Consider the following 22,300-nt stretch of genomic DNA (forward strand, 5'->3'; position numbering starts at 1 on the left):
GATGCCTGGGGCAGGGAAGTGACTTTCTCACAGTCACACTGCAAATCAACAGCTAAGTCGAGATTATGACCCCCCCCATCCCACTGACTCCTACTCATCTTCAGCTCTCAGCTTAGGTGTCACCTCCTCAGGGAAGCCCTCCTTGACCACCTCCCCCTCCCCCCCGATTAGATCCAGTTTCCCTGTTACTCACTCTCAAGGCTCCCTGCACGCCCAGTAACACTGAGCACAACAGGAAACCTGGGCCTGTGGACACTGCCTGTTTCACGTTGGTTTTCTGAACTGGAAGGAAGCCCTCGACCACAAGCATGTCCCAGAGGCTGGGCTTACCTTCACTATCCGTGAGCACCTCCATGCGCCCGCTGAACATGGCCTTCAGCATGGTGTCCTGCTTGGTCAGCGTCTGCATGGTGGTGTAGTACAGGGCTCCACCCACGTTCAGCTTCACGTACTTGGAACTGGGGCTCGTGCCCTTGAACGAAGTGGTGCGGGTTGCAGCTGCTGGCACCGCTGAGCTCACCACACTTTCTCCTGACATCTCTTCCTGCCAGGGGACAAACACAGGGGCACTAGGGTCACAGCACCAGGCCTGATTTACTTTTCTCAGCCAGTGTGCTGCAGCTGGCCTCCAGATGTGTTCTGCTTAGTCCAAGTGTATACTGCATTGAAAACAAAGTTTACTCCCAGCGTTGACAACTCGGGAGAATTCACAGGAAAATCTGAGTTTCTGGCTTCTCTTAAAATCAGAGGCCAACTAGGCCAGCAGGGGAACCAGTGGTGGGAGCTGGGGTGTCGGCTAACCCATTGGGAGGAGCATGCACTCCCCAACCTGCCCCAAACTCCAAGCAGACAGCCTCATACACTGGCTTCACTGCTGACCCTGCAAGTACCAGTTTGCCACTAAGTCTTGCATTACAAGGACTTCCTTTGTGCCCACTACCCGTATAAATGAACACCCTGGCTGTATCCTAAAGTGGCCGAAAGCACTGCCAAGGTCCCGTTTCCTTACTGCTATGCACAACGGAACAGCTAAAAGTGCCACTCTTCCGTTGAATTATCCATGAAACAAGCTTTCAGGAAATTGAGTGGGGTTTCAACTACCGTTCCCTTACAGGGAATAAGTGTTTCTAAGTACTCAACAAAAGACATAAAAACTCTTGGAAGCAAGTTACTGCAAATTGGAGACTTCCTGTACTAGTACTTCCCCAAACAGCAAGATCCGCTGAGTCTCCCTAAAGAGCACTGCCAGCGACCATGTACATCCCCGTAAGACAAATGGATGCAGTGTATGATCTAAGCAGACGCAGGAAAGGAGACTGGTACCTGGCATGTGTGTATTCAAAGAAAACTTTTCTTTTTTCCCAAATTTTATTTTTTTTAATTGAAGTCTGGCTGATTTACAACGTTGTGCCCATCTCTGCTGTACAGCAAAGTGGCTCAGTTATACACATTTTTAATATTCTTTTCCATTGTGTTTATCATAGGATACTGAATATAGCTGCCCGTGCTATACAGTAGGACCTTGTTTATCCATCCTATATATAATAGTTTACATCTGCTAATCCCAGACTCCCAGCAGAAAACTTTTCTTGAATAGGGAACATTCTATAGCTGAAGATTCCAAGAGTGGCTGAGTCTTTACTGGATCTGGAGCACAGCACTGCTGGCCACGAGCTGGCCCAGCACTCACGCCGCGGCCTCGGGGTTCCCACAGAATGTGAATGACTTCACAGCACATCACCAGCAGACAAGGCAACTCGGCCGCTGATGCATCAAGACACAGCAAGGCCCCTCTGTAATTATGTCTGAACACAGACAAAAACAAGGGCATTGTCCCCCAAAAAATGACCAATAAGGGTCATCATGGCTGCTTCTTTACCGATTAGAGCCCCATTCCATCCTTCCCGCCTTCAAGTGAGGAATTACTAAGACCCAATCCCAGAATTAGCCGTTTCCCGGCAGCATTCAACACAGAGCAAAGCCCCACTTCCTGAGTCCTTCCCACAATCACCCACCAGAAGCCCGAGTCCTCTTTCTGAGACTCTCCACAGTTCTCCCTCAATGCACCAAGAAAACAAACCCAACTATGACTACAGACATACTCTTGGTGGTTTCAGCTGGAGGGCACTGACAACACAGAACCTTTAAAACTATACCCTGGACTGAAAAAGGACTGTTTTTGTTTTTTTTTATTCTTTATGCTTTTCTTTTACAGACCTCCCACAATAAACACATGTTACATTTATAGCTGGTAAAACACAACTGTTATTTTTTTAGAATTTATTTATTCATTTTTAATTTATTCATTTATTTATTTTTTGGCTGCTTTGGGTCTTCGTTGCTGCACACAGGCTTTCTCTAGTTGAGGTGAGTGGGGGCTACTCTTCCTAGCGGTGTGCAGGCTTCTCAATGTGGTGGCTTCTCTTGTTGAGAACACAGGCTCTAGGCACACAGGCTTCATTAGTTGTGGCACGCGGGCCTCAGTAGTTGTGGCTTGCAAGCTCTAGAGCGCAGGCTCAGTAGTTGTGGCACACGGGCTTAGTTGCTCCATGACATGTGAGATATTCCCGGACCAGGGCTCGAACCCAAGTCCCCTGCATTGGCAAGTGGATTCTTAAGCACTGCGCCAACATGAAAGTCCCCACAAGTGTTATTTTTTAAATGGGCTAAGGGACTAATGAGTGGCAACCTGCCATCCACCAGTGATAGTAGAGGCAATGGCCAACTTGCTTGACCTCCATCCCCTCAAAAGAATGGCCGGGAAATCACCCACTGGGGAACCCACTGCTGTCAGGGCGCTGCAGAATGACACGGACGAAGAATGGCCTCCTGGAGAGAAAGGTGTTTTCTCAAGAAACTGTTCCTGCTTCGTTCACCAAGTGAAAACATCACAAGAAGGTTAAGTTTTCAAAAGCTCAGGCTTAGCTCACCTGGGGTCTCTGTGGCCTGATGCCAAACACAAAAGACAGAGGCCAAGAGGAAGCAGTGATGCCTCCCTCCTAGCTTTCGTGTGAAATCAGTCCTCAGAGACCTGCCACTAACAGTTATGACCAACCATTTCCCCCAGAAAGACACGCTGTCCATTTGATGGCAGAAATGGCTTACGGGAGTAAAGAGTTTCAGAAAACTCTGAAGACCTGGAGCAGGGGGGAAAGAAAAGCTTATAATTATGGATTGGGAGTTTTTTTGGGGGGAGGGGGTTAGTTAAGGAAATTTGCCCCCAAATGGAAATACTTTTTTAAGCACCCATTTCAGATCTAAATTTATACAAAAATAAATATGTTTTTGGGAAATGGTACGGCATTTTGTAAGGCACTTACCGTGAAACAGACAAAAAAAGTCATAAAGAATAATTTTATGTGCTGTACTTTTTCGGCTTTCCAATACCTTTTTTTTTTTTTTTTTTTGCAGTACACGGGCCTCTCACTGCTGTGGGCTCTCCCGTTGCGGAGCACAGGCTCCGGACACACAGGCTCAGCGGCCATGGCTCACAGACCCAGCCGCTCCGCAGCATGTGGGATCTTCCCGGACCGGGGCACAAACCCATGTCCCCTGCATCGGCAGGCGGACTTTCAACCACTGCGCCACCAGGGAAGCCCCTCCTTACCTTTTTAAAGATAATCTGCATACACTAAAGTGTATTTTAAGTGTGGAGTTTGATGAGTTTGGGTCAACTTATGCATCTATGTAGCCCCTACTCAAATCAAGATAGAGAACATTTCCATCACTCCAGAAAGCCCCTCCCTGACCCTTTCCCACTCCTCCCTTCCAGGAGATACCACCGTTTTAATTTCTATCACCACATACTACCATTTAAATCCAAACAATGCTGGAAGACAGTTATCACTATCTTCATTTTGTGGACTTGGATACCTCAGCCCACAGACAATCAGTCACTTCTCCAAGTGCACTGGTGACGGAGGTGTCCTGATGAGGAAGCGAGTGAAGGATGTGGGCAAGTCCTGCCTGGCCCCAAGCCCATGGTTTTATCAATGGTCATGCTTGGTATATACAGAGCTATGACACAGAAATTGAGAAAGGGGGCCCCACCCCCCATTCTTCAGAAAGTACAAAAAAGCTCTGAAAGAAAGACAGGAGGTCATGTGTGGCTGAGAGCTTGCGTTTGGAAGCCAGACCTGAGTTTAGGCCCCAAGCTCTGCCACTTACCAGCTGTCTGAGTCTAGTCCCGTCTAGCGAGTGGGGACAGTAGCCACACCTTCCAGGGCTGCGAGGCCCCAGAGAGCACTCAGCCCAGCCCCTGCCTCAGAGCAACACAAAGCACTCAAACTACGATGATCTGGGAATGCGCTCCAAGTCTCAAATTATCTTCTAAGTCCATTTCCAGGTCTACTGACATTCGACCGAAACACTAAGAGAGAAAGGCAGAAACCATCCTGATCTAGCTTGAGACTTCCAAGTAGACAGAGAAAGCCCTGAACCTTTCCAGAGCCCACCCTTCTAAAGGTCAGTCACTTCAATACTAGGAGAGGCCCTTGGAAAAAAGATTCTGGCTGTGTTCATCCCTAAGCCTGAGTCGCAGGGAGCGGAGGACACAAAGCAGTAGACAATGAGCCTCTCACAGCAAACCTCTCTTCAGAGGCCTCCTCAGCCATCCCTGCTGGGATCCTGCCTTTGTTTCATCGTTAATGAGGTTGGGGAGGTGAGGCAGGAGAGAGCACAACTGGTTACAAGAAACAGAGGTAATTAACACTTGCAGTATTGGTTACTGATTCTACTCAATCAGAAGCCTATTCCAGTTAGATCAGTAAGTCCAGGCTTCTCTTTCCCACCTCCCCTGAGCATACTGCTGCTGATTCTAAACAGTGGCTCTCCACTTTAAAAAAATCCTGATGCCTGGGCCTTACTCAGGGAAATTCTGATGCAATTGGTCTGGGGGTGTGGCTAGGCAATAGCACTTTAGAATTCCAACTCCCTAGGTGATTCCAATGTGCAGCCAAGATTTCAACCCGCTGTTCTAAAAGTTCTGTGTCGCCCCACTCCAATCAGCCTCCATTTAACTTCCTGGTCTTGGAGAAGCTCCCCAACCTCTGGCTCTATAAGCCCTATGAATTTCTGACCACACAGAAAAACAAACCAAATCGGAAACAAAAGCAGGCCCCTGCTTCACAGCTTCAGGCCGCACACAGACAAGAAGCAACTGTACGCATGCTTAAAAAATAAAAATCAGCCTAAGGGGTAAAACCTCTGACTCGAAAGGAGACCCAGGCAAGTACAACAGGAAAAAAGGCACCAAATCCCTCACCCTTCGAAGCTTCCTCTACCTCTCTCTGTAGAACTGTCTCGTGTGTGTGTGTGTGTGTGTGTGTGTGTGTGTGTTGGAGATGTGTGTAGAAAGTCTGAATAAGAGTTCAGCAAACCTAAACCTGCAGTTCTGTGTGATGTTCACACAAATGGCTTCACCAAGTCTCAGCTTCCTAACTTGTAAAATGAAGTTAAAGCCATAATCTTCAGAATAACCCTCAAGGAATAAATGTTTAAGTATTTAGTGTAGTTTCCCTTTTGCTCAAGTTGTCCTTGAGGCCAGAGCTTCCCAGCCTTGGCTGTACTGGACTCACCTGGGTGCACTTAAAAAGTGGTGATTCCTTGGCTTCACCCAGAACAATTAATCAAACTGGGGAAGGGCGCGGCAACTCAGAAACTAGTGTTTAAAAAGCTCTTCAGGTGATTTTAATGTGCAGCCACAAAGCTCAGGTGTTTCTTTAGCTAAGAGTCATTGTCTTGAGGCTAATTATAAAACTCCCCCTACCCTCCAAATCAGGGCACTTCTACAACTCAGGTCTGCTGTTCCATTTCAACAAAACTAAATTCAACCAGTGGACTTCCCTGGTGGCGCAGTAGTTAAGAATCCACCTGCCAATGCAGGGGAAACGGGTTTGAGCCCTGGTCCGAGAAGATCCCACATGCCACGGAGCAACTAAGCCCGTGCGCCACAACTACTGAGCCTGTGTGCCACAACTACTGAAGCCCGGGCGCCTAGAGACCACGCACCACAACGAAGAGTAGCCCCTGCTCGCCGCAACTAGATAAAGCCCACGCGCAGCAATGGAGACCCAATGCAGCCAAAAATAAATAATAAATTTATGAAAAAAATTTAAAAAATTCAACCAACCACATAACTGTAGCATTATTTTGCATCCAAAACTTACAGGACAGCCACTGATATTTCCAAGAGTTTTGTCGAATTACTTTCTCTTCCTGTGTTGTGCACACAAACCATTGGCCTATTTCTTTCAGCAGGCTAGTTAGGAAAACGTTATCATCACTCCCATTTTTAAGGGGAGAAAAGTACCAGAACTATTAGGATCCTCTGACTCCCACTTTCATGCACCTCTCATTACAGAGCCCAAATCAAGAAATCACCACTCTCATCCCCTGCAGGGCTTGCTAAAACAGATTGCTGGTCCCCACCCCGAGACTGACTCAGTAGTCTGGTAGGTCTAGAAAACTTAGCCATTTCTAACAAGTTCCCAGGTGATGCTGCTGGTCTGGGGACCACCGTTTGAAAACCACTGCTTTAATGACTTCTCTCCCGCAAGTAGAACTTACTTTGCACAAAATGGAGCTGTTCAAAGTCAGATACGGGTTGAATCATTTTTTTCTTCAACACTGGCCTTGGGACCAGTGTTCCCTAAAGACTGCACTTGCCAGGTTAAAGACTTGGGGCAAGCAAGTAAAAAGAGGGTCTGGGCTGAACTTTGGTCATTCCCACCCAAGGAAAAAGGGCTATTCAAGAACAGACCCTTGAAGGATTCCAAGCACAGAGAAACTTCCCACAGCTAGAAGATAAGAGTGTGAGGCATCCCCAGCTCCTTAGCTGTGGCCACCCCGGGTCTCGACGCAAGTGACTAGATAGGTACCCAGGCGCCAATTAAGGCGCTGGATTCCGTGGCGAAGGTACCCTGACCTCAGGACCCTGGCATCATACCTCCGCGGAGTTCCCAGCACCGAGCGCACGCCCACCGGCGGGCTCCCTCGGTTTCTTTCCTCCGCTCCACTGGCCCGTGTGTTCAGACGCACTTGTAAGCCTCGTCCCCACTTCACCGAAACCCAGCGACTCTAGCATAACTTCCAAAAACCCCGAACACTCCGCTCCAAGGAATCCCACTTCGCCCTCTCATAAATTACCCATTCTCCTTCACAGCCCTGCCCAAATCCTCATTTTCCACTCCAGATGTCTATCTTCAGTGACATCTCTTTGTTCTCTTTACAATCACCAATTCTCATTTCCGACCAGCGCTGAAGTCTCAGACCCCCCACTCATCCATGCACATATCTACTCCACGAGCCCAAATGCCCTTTCCCGGATCCCCCAACAGCTAGGGACAGCACTCCCCTACACACACACACACGCACACACGCACACACGCACGCACGCACACACACTTCTCCGTCCAGAGCCCTTCCCCCACCCCCGGCCTCGCCCCCCATCCATTCCCCCAAACACCTCTCTCCTATCGCGACAGCCCCTCATCAAACACCCTCCTCTCGGTCCTTGCCCCCTTTATTCTACCTCTGTCCCGCTCTCTCGCCCGCCCAGAGCCCCCAGTCCGCGGGCAACGCCCTCCTTACCATGAAAAGCCGGAGGACGCCGGAGTCTCCAAACCCGGACTAAGAAAGACAGGAAACACCCAGCTCGCGTGAGCCTAGGGCGGAGGCGGGGCCGGGGCGAGGACTTCTGCACTCGGCCACGCCACTTCCGCCCCGCAGAGGACACCTTCCTAAAGGGTCCGTTGTACTCCTAGATATCGGCCGCTTTCCTTCAAAGTTCCCTGGTTGGAATGGGTTGCATCTCTTCTCGGCTGGGTCAGGCATTTATCCCGCTCCTAATGCTCCGCTTTTTCGGCTTCCATAGAGGGGGACAAGGTGCAGGGAGGTTTTCCTTTCCGGACGAAGAAGCTCTTCGGAACTGTCGTTTCCGGAACTGGATAGTTGTTTCCCGGCGGAGCTCTCAGAGTGAACATCCCGGGGCAAGATGGCGGTCGGGCCTCGGCTGCTGCCCCGGGTCAGGCAGAGCTCGGGGGTCTTGGGCTGAGGCGGTGGTAAACTGCGGCCCCGACCCCGAGCGCGGGGGCCTCGAGCGGATAAAGGTCTACGGCCTGCGGGTAGCGAGTGGCAACAGGGTTGTGGGTTTTCTGGGTAGTGGGGCCGGGGACTTGGAGGGAGGTGCCCCTGGGGCTGGGTCCCTGCTTCTCCTGGTCGGAGGGGCAGGTGCTGGGGGCTGGCTTTCGGCTTCCGGTAGGGGGTGGGGAGGGGTTCTCCGTGACCTTTTTATCTCTGGGGTCAATGAGATAAAAAGGGGCAATAGGCCTTTATAAGCGGACCAGCGCTGGACGAAAAAGATTTGTTATAGTGGTTGTTGATGCCGGGGAAAGACGCCGGGCCGCAGAAGTCACCCAAACCGGAGTTCGAACCCTACTCACTGTAACCTTGGGTGAATTCTTTCTCCTCTCTGAGCCCAGTTTCCAACTCTGTGAAATGGAGTAATTAGCTCGTGTCACAAAGGGTATTGTGTAATTAAAGTTTTAGAACCGTGTCTGACATTCAGCGCTCAATGGAAGCAGCTGGTGTTAATGATACCAATAAAGGAAAGCTTGGTAGTAATTTGACTTTTAGCCCCATGGGCAGCCTTGCATTCTCGATTTTTCTTTGCCTTCCGTGAATAGTGGCGTCCCTGGGTCTTCTCTGTTGCACTTAAAATAAATAATTGCTTTGGGGTTAGAAGTGGGTTCAAATTCAGGAGCCTAGTGACCTCTGACAAGTCATGTCCCTTTCTACATTTCATTTTCTCTGTGTGAAGGTGGGATTTGAAAGCATGCACCTACATAGGCTGTAGCCTTCAAAACCTGTTGCTTATTCTTAAGAAAGTTAGACTGTTGAGACCTGATAGAGCTGAAAAGACAGGTGGTTAAATATCTGTACAGTGTTTGATCCATGGTCCACCCCTAACAAATGGTCGTTCAACCAGGTCATTCAACCTAGCTGCCCAGCTATTCCCACCATAAGCGGAAAATTGCCTTGGGCTCAGACAGCAGTTATATATGGTGCTTCACCTTTGGACTACACTCTCTAGACTGTCAGGCTCTTTCATAGTGCTCCATGAAGTTGGCCTGATCCAGAAAAGATTGATTTTGAACAGTCTCATGGAACTATAGAAGTAGAGAAGAGTCCTGACTCAGTATTAAAATCTTGACTCTGCCGCTTTTGGGATTATGGGAGATATTAAATGGGATTATGGGAGATATTAAATGATCTTATAGGGTTGCTCTTCTTGTTAGATGAGATCATATAGAAAAGACTTGACAAGCAGTGGGTACTCAAATCAACATGTTTCCCTTTGCTTTTCAGACCATCTTGGTTATCAACAATCTCTTGTTTCCTAATCTTTCCACCTATAACATTTTTGTTTCCCTAACTGGATTGTAAACTTCTTAGGGACAGAACGGTAAAGCTCACTTACCTGCTATCTGCTTTCAGATACTCCTTATTAACATTTTCCCGTTTAATCTAATCACAGTATCCTGATGACTAAATCGAGATACAAGAAGGATAAATTTTCATTTAATCCTTTTAGCAACTCTAGGAGGCAGGTACTATTATTATCCTCAATTTACAGATAAGGAAACTGAGGCCTAGAGAGGGTAAGTAACTTGGCCAAATAAGGTAGAACCAGAACTTGAAAGAACCAAGGGCTATTTTGACCCAAGGCTTTCTCTGCTACTCACAGCCTTTTCTATGCACAGCCTTTTCTTTGATTCTCCAGGGCATTTAGCAGAGTAAGTACTTAATAAATACTTCTGATGTGTTTTTATTTGATTGATGAACTGTAATAGATGTTATGCAGGTAGAGGAGGTGAATAAGAAAGAATTTGAAGAACTGCAAAGTATAGACCATTATGTGATGTAAACAGAAACCAACATAGAGCGTTGCCAAGGGGATGATGATCTCAAGGAAGGGATCTTATCCTGCAGGGCCCGCTGGGAGAAGTGAAGTTTTGACATAGTCTTAGAGGTACTTAGTCACAGTTGGCATGCAACCTCCTGTTCTTCTATTGGGAAAAAGTGCTCTCTTCTCCTTCTGCTCCCTCCCCTTCCTCCCCCTGCCCCCCAAGAGGGACTGTCTCCACATTAAGGAAAGAGTATACCATTGTGCTCATGGCTTGGGCCGGCTTGTTTGTAGCTCTCAGGACCTTGAAGCTGTTACCCAATATAAACAGGGCCCAGGGCTCATAGCCCAAGTGACAGGACTGGTGAGTCTTAGTACACCCAGGGATAGAAAAAACTCTTAACGGGTGACTGTTATTTCCTACCCAGAGAACCATAGTGCCTGTATAGATGAGGGCCTCTGCTGAAGAGTTTTGAAAAAGAAAATCTTTGTGTCTATAAAAATAATACGTCAATTAGACTTACTGACTGTGCGCCCCGTCAGCCACCTCTGTAGGTGCTTGAGGTCATCATCTCATCCAGTGCTCATGATCGGCCTCTAAGCTGATTAACAGACGAGACAGAACGACTCCGAGATACCTCCCCCCGCGGTACACGGCAGAGCTAGGGGCTGGCTCCAGCTCTGACTCACAGTGCCATGTCACGCTGCCACATGCCTTCTGTGGAGAGTTCGAGAAACAGACTAGTTAGGGAAGCAAAATTTCCCACAGTTCCCCTACCTCAAAACAACCACTCTTTTTTTTTAATATTGAAGTATAGTTGATGTACAATATTATATATAAGTTATAGGTGTACAATATATATGTTACAGGTGTATAATATGGTGATTCACAATTTTTAAAGGTTTTGCTCCATTTGTAGTTATAAAATACTGGCTATATTCCCCATGTTGTACAAAAGATCCTTGTACTTTATTTTATACCTTACAGTTTGTACCTCTTAATCCCTTACCCCGATACTGCCCCTTCCTCCTTCCCTCGCCCTACTGGTAACCAGTTGTTCTCTGTATCTGTGAGTCTGCTTCTCTTTTGTTATATTCATTAGTTAAAACAACCATTCCTAACGTGTTTTTCCCCCCAGTTTTGTATCTACCAGCGCACGTGATTTTTTCTCTTTCGTTGTGTAATTGGGATCATGTTGTAATAGGGAAGAACCCTTTGTATTCTATTACAAGTTAATCACTAAAGGGATGTTGCCTGTAAGCTTAAATTATACATAATGGCCCACCTCTGGGAACCCTGCCTCCCAGGTAGTGAGCATTAAGCTAAAATACCTTTGTTTAGCTCACAGGAAACATCCTGACCAGGCCCACCTCTGAATGACTGCAGGGAGGAAGAAATTAACACGTCCCCTCTGGAGGCTGACCAGAACCAGGAAATGTTTGACTTTCCTCCCTCCCCTTTTAGTATAAAAGAAGCCTGAATTCTAATTCAGGCAAGATGGTTCTTTGGGACATGAGTCCACCATCTTCTCGGTTTGCTGGCTTTCCAAATAAAATCGCTGTTCCTTGCCCCATCAACTCGTCTCTCAATTTATTGGCCTGTCGTGTGGCAAGCAGTATGACCTTGGACTCTGTAAGAGTATTGGTTCGCAGCCAGCCTCCTTTTCATTTCTTAGACATAAATATTTTTCCAACTTGCTGAAAACGTCAAACATAATTTGCAATGGCTTTTAAACATGTCATCCCCTCTGTTATTCTTAGTTGCCATCACAAAACATTTACAGCTTTAATTCAGCAACTTCTTTGGGCTTATTCTCAACCTATTCCCTTTCAACTGTGAGGACTGGGGAGATACGTCTACCATTTAGATCCAACATTAACTAGAGAGGACACAGATGTTTTTGCACTGTCTTTATTACTTTTTCTCAGTGAGGAAGGTATATGATGCCTACCTAGAAAACTAATCCTAAATCTGGATTTTTTTTCTTCTGCTTCTGCCAGAAAACACAAGCTCCTCTGAAGTGAGAAGATGTCCTCAGCTGTGAGCCCTGTGCAGAATCACTAATGACTGATTACCTGACATTTCTGCGTCACCGGCAGGTCCTCAGGTGAGTGCTCCAGACTTCCACTTCTGGGGCAGAGTGAATGGTTTGGAAGACTGGTACCTTTTTATTGCCTGTCTTCTCACGCTCCCTCCCATCATCAGGTAAAAGTTTCAAGATGGTCTTACAGGTACTTAGTCACAGTTTGTGTGCAACCTCCTGTTTTACTATTGGGAAGAGGCTCTCTCTTCTGCTTCCTCCCCCACCCCCGACACCCCATGAAGGACCGTCTCCATGTTCGTTTGTCTTGAGAATTACTGATGAGAGACCCACATGTAGGAAAAGCCATACTGTTTAACAGATGTGAATCAATGTCGAACAGGGGCCACAGAGGTCCCCCCGATGTGCTGACATGGGAGGAGCCTCTCGTGACCTTCTTATCCTTGATGTTTTCACGTGGACACTGCTTTGAGTGAGGTAACCTGGTAAAGAGATGGTTTACAAGAAGTCTAGATTTCTGAGTATTTCATTTCAGTGCCCATGTCAGCTGGTCTGATTATATATTTTGGATAGAATGACAAAGTTTTCAAGCATCTAAAGACATCATCTCAGTGTGGGAGGCTCTGTGGACCAGTGCTATGTGCTCTAGGCTGATAGCCAAAGCCATCCCTTTGGGAAAAGACAGTTACTGATGATTTAGATTAAAATGTAATGGCTAATTTAGAGTCCAAAAATACCAGTCTGTGGATGGGGGCCTTTCTACTCTAACGTCTTCCTCAGCCCTTGGCAGGATGGGAACGGTGAGGACAACAGAATAAGTTATGCTTAAAACCAAACATGTTCGATTTAATGGCTTGTCTGGCATTCTGGAATCGTGTACCTTTGGCTGTTTTAGTGTTTAAATGGCCCTTTAAAAAAGAAATGAAAGGCTTCTTTTGTGTTGGGCACAAAGTGGGTATCAGTAAATATTTGTTGAGTGAATGGATAAATAAAATAATGGGGACAGTAAATAATTATGTTTAATGTTTTTCCCTCAAGTCTTCACTTGGCAAAATAAAAGTTGACTGCTCAGTGAAATATCCAGGGACCTTTGACTTAGAGGATGCCTGGTTTGAGTTAGAGCTTTGTGGTTGGAATTGATTCATGCTTTGTTTATTCATTAAACCATTGCAGAGCCCAGACCCTATGCCAGGCACTCTGTTGTTTCTCTTAAAAAAATGTGATAACTTAATACAGGAAAAAGCATCGCTGGTCTGAGGAGTTGCATGAAAGGAGCCGACAGGAAGCTGGGACTTGTGCGGGGACAGCTATCAGCCATTTGGGAGGGAGCTGGGGGGTCCCGAGTAGCTTTCTGCTGCTGCCCAAGTCCCTTCCTGTCCTTTGCTCCTGAGCCCCTTTCCGTGAGTGTTTTTAGTATAATGACCTACATCAGCCACTTGCCATTTTCTTTGCAGGGTTTGTGCAAGTTTGCAAACATGTTCACTGTTTCTCAGACCTCGAGAGCTTGGTTCATTGATAGAGCCCGTCAGGCTCGAGAGGAAAGGCTGGTGCAAAAGGAGCGGGAGAGGGCAGCTGTGGAGATTCAGGCCCACGTACGGAGTTTTCTCTGTCGGCGTCGACTGCAAAGAGAAATCAGGTGGGTGTCAGGAGGTCCTCAGCACGTTTTCTTTTGTTTCCAATTCATAGCAAAAAAAAAAAAAAAAAGATTGCTTTTCTCTTAACAGTTCTTGAACAGCCTTCCAGCTGCTTTGAACTCCTAATTTAAAACGTCTTTTTTTACCCTTCCCTCCCTAGGAGAGAGATTGATGAGTTTTTTAAAGCAGATGACTCTGGGTCCAGTAAAAGAAGTGCACTTTGTATTTTTAAGACTGCCAGGAAACTGCTGTTCTTGTTCAGAATTAAAGAGGATGATGAGGTAAAATAATAATAGCAAACCCACATCGTGCTTATGTGTCAGATCTTTTTGTAAGTATTTGATAGATATTAACTCATTTAGTCCTGACAGCAGCTCTGTGAGACAGGTTCTGTTACCCCCACATCCTGCCCCTTTTGTTTTCTTGGAACCTGTTTCGTAGGGATTATGCCCAGTGCTGGGAATCATCACGATTGTTTTCACATTGACTCTTACAGGCACTTGTCCTCAGGTGCGTAGGTTAGCAGATTTATGAGACACAGCATGGTACAAGTCATAATACATGGTAACTGACAGGCGGTAGTGAGGACATTGGAGGAAGAGGTGGGCTGTGGTGTGCCATCAGAGGGGTGGCCGCTCCTCTGCTCCAGCCACTGGGGGACTGATACTCTGATTTTTTTAAAGACACTCCAGAGCTGTTTGACACTCAGTTTACTAATTTGTAAAAATTGGCCGCTAATTTGAAATTTCTCTTAAAATCCTGCAAACCAAACAAAACAGGCTAGTTTTACCTTTGGAATTAGAAAAATCAGCCTAGAAAGTAAAATTCCAGGGGAGCAGCTAGTCATCTGTAACAGTACTAATGGAGACCCTTGAGGAGGGCCTCTGTGTTCCTGGGGGTTAGGCATCCATTACTGCTAAGCTTCACATTGTGCCAAACCCTCTTCTGGGTACGGGGCCCCAGAAGGAAACAACGTGGGCAAGGTCTCTACCCTTGAGGAGCCTGTAGCCCAGCAGGAGAGAGAGAGGAGGACGCTGGCAGTAAACGCAGTCACGCAGATGAGGACAGGCAGGCTCAGGGAGGTGACGCCTGTTTACAGAGGAGGAAACCGCAGCTCAGTCTGGTAGAGCAGCAGCCAGGGCCACACCTCTTTTAAGGGTGGATCCAGGGTTGGTACAGCCAGGGTGTACCACTTTTCTTGCTTTTGCATTTCAAGATGAAAGTGATGATATGACAGTTTGTGAGGCAAAAGTCAGCATCCGTGGTGCTTACAAAATGGCAAATGGCTGAGCACAATTTAGGAGACAGCTGCTAGTCTGCAGGAATCCAGGCCCAGTTTGCCAGGTTGATCTTGTTTTTCAAAAGGAGCCCCAGTCTAAAACACTTGTAGGGCTCATCCTGCCTGCGGGTCACCAGTTTGAGAGCCTTTCCTTAGGCTTTCTGATCCTCGGTCTCCACATCTACAAGTCGGAATTAAATAGGATCCCGATGTGAGTCATCTGGCGTCAGGCCGGCACATCCATGCCAGGGGTCCGCGGAACATTTGCTGCTTTCTCATTTCTCCATTCATTGTGAGAATTTATAACCCCCATTCTGCCTCTCTGCAGAGATTTGAGAAGTTGTGTCGCTGCATCCTGAGCAGCATGGATGTTGAGAATGAACCCAAGGTAAGTGGGGCGGAAGCCAGAAAGTCTCCCGCGACCACTCAAGCTGGGCTGTTTGCCTCTGAAAATTCCTGTTGAATGTTCTGACTGTTGTGTATGACTCTGCATGTTCGCACCCATGTGTAAGTAAGTAATGGATCGAAAACATTAACAAAGTGCAGGTGAATTCCTTAGTCTTTGCATTATCCAAGAAGCTGTGCGCTGCTCTTGCCTCATACTCAGGATGGTAAATCCACTTACCAGGCTAGTTTTACCTTTGGGTTTAGTGTTAAATTAAGTCCTCCTTGCTGCTTATTTTTGTGTTCATCCCCCTGCCTTATCTGGCTCTGGACCTAGCTAATTGGTCCCATTCCAGTAGCTGGAATGTGTGGCATTTGATCCCTGTAACTGCCCATTACATTTCTCTTTCTCCTGTTTGTAGGTATGGTACGTGTCCCTGGCTCTTTCCAAGGATCTCACCCTCCTATGGATTAAACAGATCAAAGACGTCATGTGGTATTGCTGTGAGTTTCTTGAGCAGCTCAAGGTAAAAAATAAAAACAAGACTGTAAATGTATCCCTCCCACTTGAGGCCTGTAGAATGTATTTTCAGAGTCCTCGTGGTTCCCTCATAGGTTATACCTTTGTGATGTATCAGTTGGAGTCTAGTAAAGAATTACTGGAGCCCCTGTTCCCAGAGAGAGTGAGTTAGATGCTGTTATCAACTTGAGAGCTGCTTTCATGCACGGTGTTTTGGACATTGACCTGCACTTACCACAGTCTTGATGGCAGGGAATCTTGTCTTCCTTTCAGTGCTTTTGATATAGTGGATACCTTGTAGCTGGCATTATTATACTAGTCAGGCCCCTTGTTACAGTGTAGAAACCCAACATGAGTGCAGCTGGTAATACATACTAGAGCCAGGGGGCTTCTGGATTTTCCCTCTCTTTCCTTCTTTCATGTGTGCTCCCTTTTGGAATCACCTTGTCCTCTCCCACTCTAATCATGGCAGCTGGCAGTTCTAGCCTCACATCCTGACTCTGTCTTGACCAAAGACAAAAGGGAGGCTTCCCCCATCGATTCAGAAATCTGGGAGGACTCATAAAGGTCCAGTGGGATCCTGGTCTCAACCCTGAACTGGTCACAGTGGCAAGATGGGTGGGGTACTGCCACCAGCCCTGCCTGGTCCAGTGCCCACCCTTGTGTTATGGGAAGGTGGGCAGGGGTGTGAGTGTGTACAAACAGCAGCCATTTCCACTTTGCATGTAGGGAGGGAGAAGTTTCAGGGGCAGAGGCTTGGCAAGGACTCTGGTAGTAACTGAGCAATGGAGCAGATGTCCCTAGAGCACCCAGTGATCCATTCCCAGACATCTCTCTCAAGGCACTTGTGAATGGCTCTCTTGGTCTTGACCCAGCATCAAGCATGAATTATAGTCATCGTTATAGTAACAGCCAATAGTATCAATACATAGTGTTCTCTGTGTGCGAGGCACTGTTCTCAGTGCTTTATATTCATGAATCCATTTATTTCTCACAACAACTAAACGAAGGAAGCAGTGTTACTGTCCCTAGTCAACAGAGGAGGAAGCTGAAGTACAGAGAGGTTAAGAAACTTGCCCAAGATCACACAGCTAGTAAGTGGTAAAGCCAAAAGTCTGAGCCCAGAGTCCTTGTTATGTTCAATTGCATTTATACTCTGTTGCTCCAGTGTACATGCAAACATATGTTAAATACTGAATGCATACATGTAGCAGGCCAGCCCTGGTCATTTTGTTTTCTAAGAATTCTCAGTTCTCCGTTCCCAAGAGTATTTCAATTCTATGGTCAAGCACTAGTGTGCTGAAATCCCTGTTGTTTAACTCTTATAGTTGTTGTTTAACTCTTATAGTGGTCATTCCTCAAGAGAAAAAGAATAAAGACTTAGAATCCTGACTCATTGGTTTGCATTCAGAAAAGCTGTAAAGCGGTTGCTCTGCTCTCCTGGACGGGAGGGCGTGGGTCTTAATCTTACTCTCTTTATTGTTTTTAGCCTGAAATTTTACAAGACTCCAAACTCATCACGCTGTACCTCACGATGCTTGTCACCTTTACAGACACTTCAACATGGAAAATTCTCCGGGGAAAAGGTCTGTGGGACTTGCTTCAAAATCTTTCCTAAGTAGCATTTCCATGGAGAGTTCGGGGACCTTTTCAAGAAGTAGTTTTGCTGCCACAAGCCTCAGGGAAGGCCCTAGAACCACACACATGGAGACGTTGCACTATGGTATCTAGGATAAGTTCAGTATCGTGTGCTCAGCTCTCTCCCTTCTTGGAATTCACGTTTGAAGGCACAATCCCTCTGAGCTCATTTGTTACAACTCCCACAGCACCTCAGCCTTCAGACTGATAATATTCACTTAAGCCTCATCATTTCATTTGGAGAATATTCGGCAGCAAATAATTCTATTTTGCCCATAAAATTGCATGGTAAAGCTGCCTTCTTCCTTGAACACTGAACTCGGCCTTACATGTTTCATACATTCACTTTATTTATCTGTTTACCCAGTAGCCTGCTGTGTGCCAGACACTCTGCAGGCACTGGAGATAGGGGAGAGGTCACTGCCCTCCAGGGGCTTTAGGTGCTGAACTCTGTGTGCCTGCCCTTCCTCCCAGCACCTGAGTCTGGTGGGGTGGGGAGGAGACAGACACTGAAGAGAGGTTGTATATATATGAATATCTGAGTAGTATACGTGGGTGTGTAGGTCACGACAACAGTGTGACAAGGGGCGCTTGGAAGGAAGAGCCCAGGAGAAACGAGAGTGCAGCGGGGAGGGAGGCCTTTCCTGAAGCAGTGACATTTGAGCTGAGAGCTGCAGGGGGAGGTGGAGTTTGCAGAGCACAGTGGTGGGGCAGGACTCTGAAGCAGAGGAAACTGTGTGCCGAGGCTCCAGGCCAGGAAGGAGGGTTCATTTAAGTCATGATCCTGGACTCTGGGGGGGGATTTAGAACTCGGTGCGTTCTGGCCCTGCCAGGGGACTTGTATCCCAGTGGGGAGAGGAGGTAGCCACCGGGGGTAGAAAGTGCCAGGCCCTCGGAGGGAAGTAGAAAATGTGCTGCAGGAGCTTGGAGGCCGGGGATGATACTTCTGGGAAACCAGAGGTCCCGTCACCTAAGAGGTTACGCTTCCACCGGGCCTTGCAGGAGAGAGAATTCTGGAGATGTGGCGTCTCCCTGTCCTCTGGTGCCAGACCCCAGGGGAGCAGGAAGGCAAGCCAGAGGAGCTCTCGTTTCCTTACGGCCTGGGGCCTGGGGTATGTAAACAGTTCACGTTATGGCCAGAGATTTTTTTTCTCAGACTTTTTTCTTCGTTTAGGTGAGAGTCTTCGACCAGCCATGAACCACATTTGTGCAAATATAATGGGCCATCTCAACCAGCATGGATTTTACTCTGTGCTGCAGGTCTGTGACCCCATCCCTAATGCGGGACTCACTCTCCATACCTGAACTTGGGTTTTTACCTCTGGTTTCGGCCTATCTGCTGCCCTCTTCACAGAAGCGCTTTCTGCAGGAAGCGCTCTCTCCTCCCTCCCCGACCCCGGCTTTGACACCCTCTCGATTTGTGTGAAGGGAGGACAGTGACTGGGACCCCTTCACTGTGCTACATTTTTGACTATGAGGATAATCCAGTCATTTGAGACTTAAACTCAGGAAGGAGGTCTCAGGATGTATTCCCTCAGGTTCCTTCTTGGTTGGTGTCTGGAATCGTCTTTCTAGCTCTGTGTCCTCAAACAGCCTTCCGTCCACACTGCATGTTATCGTGCCAGTTCGTACATCCAGGGAATTGTCAGAAATGTAACTAATCACTGTTGAAAAGTATTGATACTTTGGAATTCTTGAGTTTGAGAAGTGACATTGATCTAGGCCGTCCTCTGGCCTGGCACTGAGATGGGCTGTTTCCTGGTTGGGTTTCACTTTCTCCTCACGACAACCCTGTGAGGTGCTGCGGCAACCAAAGGTGGATTCTCAACAGTTCATCTCAGTGGAAGAGTCTACTTGATGCCATAACTCTGAATTGCTTCTAAAATAATTGAGATTTTAAATCTGGTGTTCTTCTTATCGGCTGCTAATTTTTTTAACTATTATTTTTTAAAACTCAAGTGTAATATTTAAACTAGAGAGAGAGTGGTACAGTGAACCTCCATACATACCCATTGCTTTTCTTTCATTTTTTTAGAAACATTCCAATACAGTTTTTTATCTGAAGCACTTACTGTACATTTTTTACGTGCACATGAATATAAAGTTGGCGTCGCCCCCTGACCAATTACAGTGTTCCTTGCAGGTATTGTTAACCCGTGGCCTGGCGAGACCCCGGCCTTGTCTGTCCAAAGGCACTTTAACAGCAGCCTTTTCCCTAGCAATGCGGTGAGTAAGAAACTGCGCCTGAGGAGCCAGCTTGCTTCTGAAGGCCTGCTCCTCCTGCTTGTCTTCTCTTGTTACTGGTATTAGATACGGGCTTGCCCACTTTGTTAGAATTTACAGGAAGTGTTGTTCTTGATGAAAATGACACATCTGTGACTGCCCTGTTCTTAATCTTCCGGCTGTACCCTTGAATGTTTTTGCATCATGATTTGAGGGAAGCTATTCAAAATGAATTGCTTTTATTCTGCCAGGGGCCAAGATATGACCATTTTTCCTTTTGAGCTTTTAGTTGATAAAGGAAACCTAAGAGCTGAAAGAGGCCCAGCAAAGGGCAGGGTGAAAGGATTCAGGGAATAGTGTTGCGAACACGGGTTTAAGACACTGGAGTTCGGAGGACCAGAGAGGATGTGATATTTATCTTCACTTAGTCAGTTTGGAGATGTAAAGTCGTAAGAAGCTAAATATTTCCTGATAGAAATCATACCAGCAAGTCTGAGAGCTGCCAAGTGTAAAGAGCTGTGCTTGTTAATGGGTCCAGAACATACTTAAACTGCTGAAAGGAGCAGTAACTTGGAGAGTTGTTAATAAGATAGCTTGATAATCTGAGATCATCTTAATCCCCAAGATAATAATAATTTGGGAAAGAAGGAGTGTTGTGGTCAAACCAGCTTGGTAAAGCTGCCCGTCTGCCCCTTCCTGGTAATTCACCAGGCACCTTCCTGCTGAAAGCTCTGACAGATCCTGTGGTAGCAAACTCTTTGGGCTTGTTTAACCTGATTTGACCCAAACATATCTGAACATGGAGTACTCTCGCCCAAGTTTTAGATGATGGAACATGTCTGTTACTATCCTGTGGAATCATTTTCCATGGAACACCAATTTGAAAAATGATGGTCTAGATTATAGGTTGGCAAACTTTTTCTGCAAAAGGCCAGCTAGTAAATATTTTCAGTTCTGTGGGCTACGCAGCTTCTGTCACAACTACTGTGCCACTATAGCCGCCAAGCAGCCATAGACAGTACATACACAAATGAGAACAGCTGTGTGTTCCAATAAAACTTTATTTACAAAAACAGGCAGTGGGCAGTTTTTGACCTGTGGGCCACAGTTTGCCGACCTGATCTAGACTGTGTTTTCTACTAACCATTAGCCACGTGGGGCTGTTTAAATGGAAGTTTATTAAAATTAAATAAAATTAAGAATTCAATTCCTTGCTTTCATTAGCCATATTTCAGGTGCTCGGGGGCCACGTGACTAGTTGAAAACCATATTGACAGCACAAATGTGAAACATTTTCATCATCACCAAAAGTTCTATTGGACAAGGCTGGTGTACACCGTCCAATAGAAATATGATGAGAATCACATTAAATAAGTCAAAAGAAAGGGGAAATTGAGTTTAACGATATATTTTATATAAACTGCTATATCCAAATTTATCATTTTTGCATGGAATCAATACTTTTAAATTATTTTAATTAAAATTAGATAATTTATTAATTTTTCTTTCCATGCTGAGTCCTCAAAAAGTGGTGGCTATTTTACACTTAAAACATAGGAATTTGGCCTAGCCACATCTTATGTGCCCAGTAGCCCCTGACATGTGGCCAGTGGCTACTGCATTGGACAGCACACCTCTAGAGGCTAGACCTTCATAGCAGGAACAGAATCCAACTGGTTATGCTATGATTAAAGAAGTAGAACAAATTATCTAGGTAACAGTCATACGTTCGTTACATACTTTGAGAGGAGTTTCATAGAGATGTATTTAATGAGTCGTAGCACATGTTTTCCTAGATCAGGTTTACTGCAGCTCCCTCTCCTGAGTCACCTGAGCAGCTCATTCCAGCAGCATCACCCACCCTCTCCTCTGTCACAGACAGCGGAGGATTGACACACAGACGCCTGAGCCCAGGAGTGCAGCAGCATCCTCTAGCTCCCCTGTCTTCCATCTCCCAAGAACACAAGTCGTCTTTCCGTCCCAGCATCCTTCCCTTGTCCCACTGTGGCTGCAGTTCACACTGTGATCCACCAAGAGGGTCATCTAGCCATTCCACCACGTTTCTTCTCCTTTGAGAATATAATAGCGTCCATCATTTTAAGTTTTTTCTTTCCATATGTCAGAATCCATTGACTCACTTGTTAAGGCCAGGCTGTTCTAAAGCCTTTTTCTTGCATAGTGCACTTTTTTTCCTCCTCTGAATATTTGTAAGTAATTGAACAGGACCAGGACCTTGTAAAACAAGATATTCAGTGGTTTTGTCGTACAATATGTAGATACTACTACTAAAAGTCTATGAAGTCATAACTGATATGTTTAGATGTGATCACCAAGTCCTATAATACAAATAGCTAACATTCACGGGCCGCACGTTGTTTTAAGACTTCTACACACATTAACTGACTCCTCACCACATTCTCGTATCTCCATTTTATAAATGAGGCAGCTAAGGCCCAGAGAGGTTAGGTCAGTTGCCCTTGGTCACACAGCCGGGAGGGGCAGGGCCTGGAATTAAACCTGGGCCATCTGACTCCAGAGCCCACACTTTTTATTCCTTACTCTTTATACTTGCTTCATATATTCAACACATTTTTATATTCTAAGATCAATATATATTTCTTAAATTAATGGCCCATGGGAACCTTCCCAAACTCACCTTGTTCCATTTATTATCTG

General features: G+C 46.4%; 2 protein-coding genes across 14 annotated transcripts in view; one reads left to right on the forward strand and one right to left on the reverse strand.

Moving 5' to 3' along the window:
* The window catches only part of KCTD10 (potassium channel tetramerization domain containing 10), a 43,468-nt gene extending 35,784 nt beyond the window's left edge, over positions 1-7,684 (reverse strand). For 6 of the 9 annotated variants that reach the window (XR_003436672.1, XR_003436674.1, XR_003436676.1 and 3 more), the window contains exons 1-2: positions 6,947-7,338; positions 331-544 (exon numbers count right to left, since the gene is read on the reverse strand). Coding sequence is in view for 1 of the 9 variants with exons in the window: in XM_027124496.1 (XP_026980297.1) it covers positions 331-544; positions 6,947-7,084 (352 nt within the window). In the remaining 8 variants the exon portion in view is untranslated. Of the gene's footprint in view, positions 1-330; positions 545-6,946; positions 7,339-7,590 lie in introns of those variants that run through there. The other 3 variants (XR_003436679.1, XR_003436678.1, XR_003436677.1) reach the window with 2 other exon arrangements.
* Positions 7,685-7,756: 72 nt separating this feature from the next.
* Positions 7,757-22,300, forward strand: part of UBE3B (ubiquitin protein ligase E3B) — a 57,395-nt gene continuing 42,851 nt past the window's right edge. For 2 of the 5 annotated variants that reach the window (XM_027124495.1, XM_027124494.1), the window contains exons 1-9: positions 7,978-8,123; positions 11,906-12,012; positions 13,401-13,582; positions 13,741-13,861; positions 15,188-15,247; positions 15,666-15,770; positions 17,253-17,349; positions 18,576-18,661; positions 19,545-19,627. In XM_027124495.1, the coding sequence (XP_026980296.1) occupies positions 13,422-13,582; positions 13,741-13,861; positions 15,188-15,247; positions 15,666-15,770; positions 17,253-17,349; positions 18,576-18,661; positions 19,545-19,627 (713 nt within the window). In that variant the 5' untranslated portion in view covers positions 7,978-8,123; positions 11,906-12,012; positions 13,401-13,421. Of the gene's footprint in view, positions 7,825-7,977; positions 8,124-11,905; positions 12,013-13,400; positions 13,583-13,740; positions 13,862-15,187; positions 15,248-15,665; positions 15,771-17,252; positions 17,350-18,575; positions 18,662-19,544; positions 19,628-22,300 lie in introns of those variants that run through there. The other 3 variants (XM_027124492.1, XM_027124490.1, XM_027124491.1) reach the window with 3 other exon arrangements.

Source organism: Aethalodelphis obliquidens, unplaced genomic scaffold (genome assembly GCF_003676395.1).
Source record: "Aethalodelphis obliquidens isolate GAN/ISIS:26980383/991018 unplaced genomic scaffold, ASM367639v1 scaffold28, whole genome shotgun sequence".
Lineage (NCBI taxonomy): Eukaryota > Metazoa > Chordata > Mammalia > Artiodactyla > Delphinidae > Aethalodelphis > Aethalodelphis obliquidens.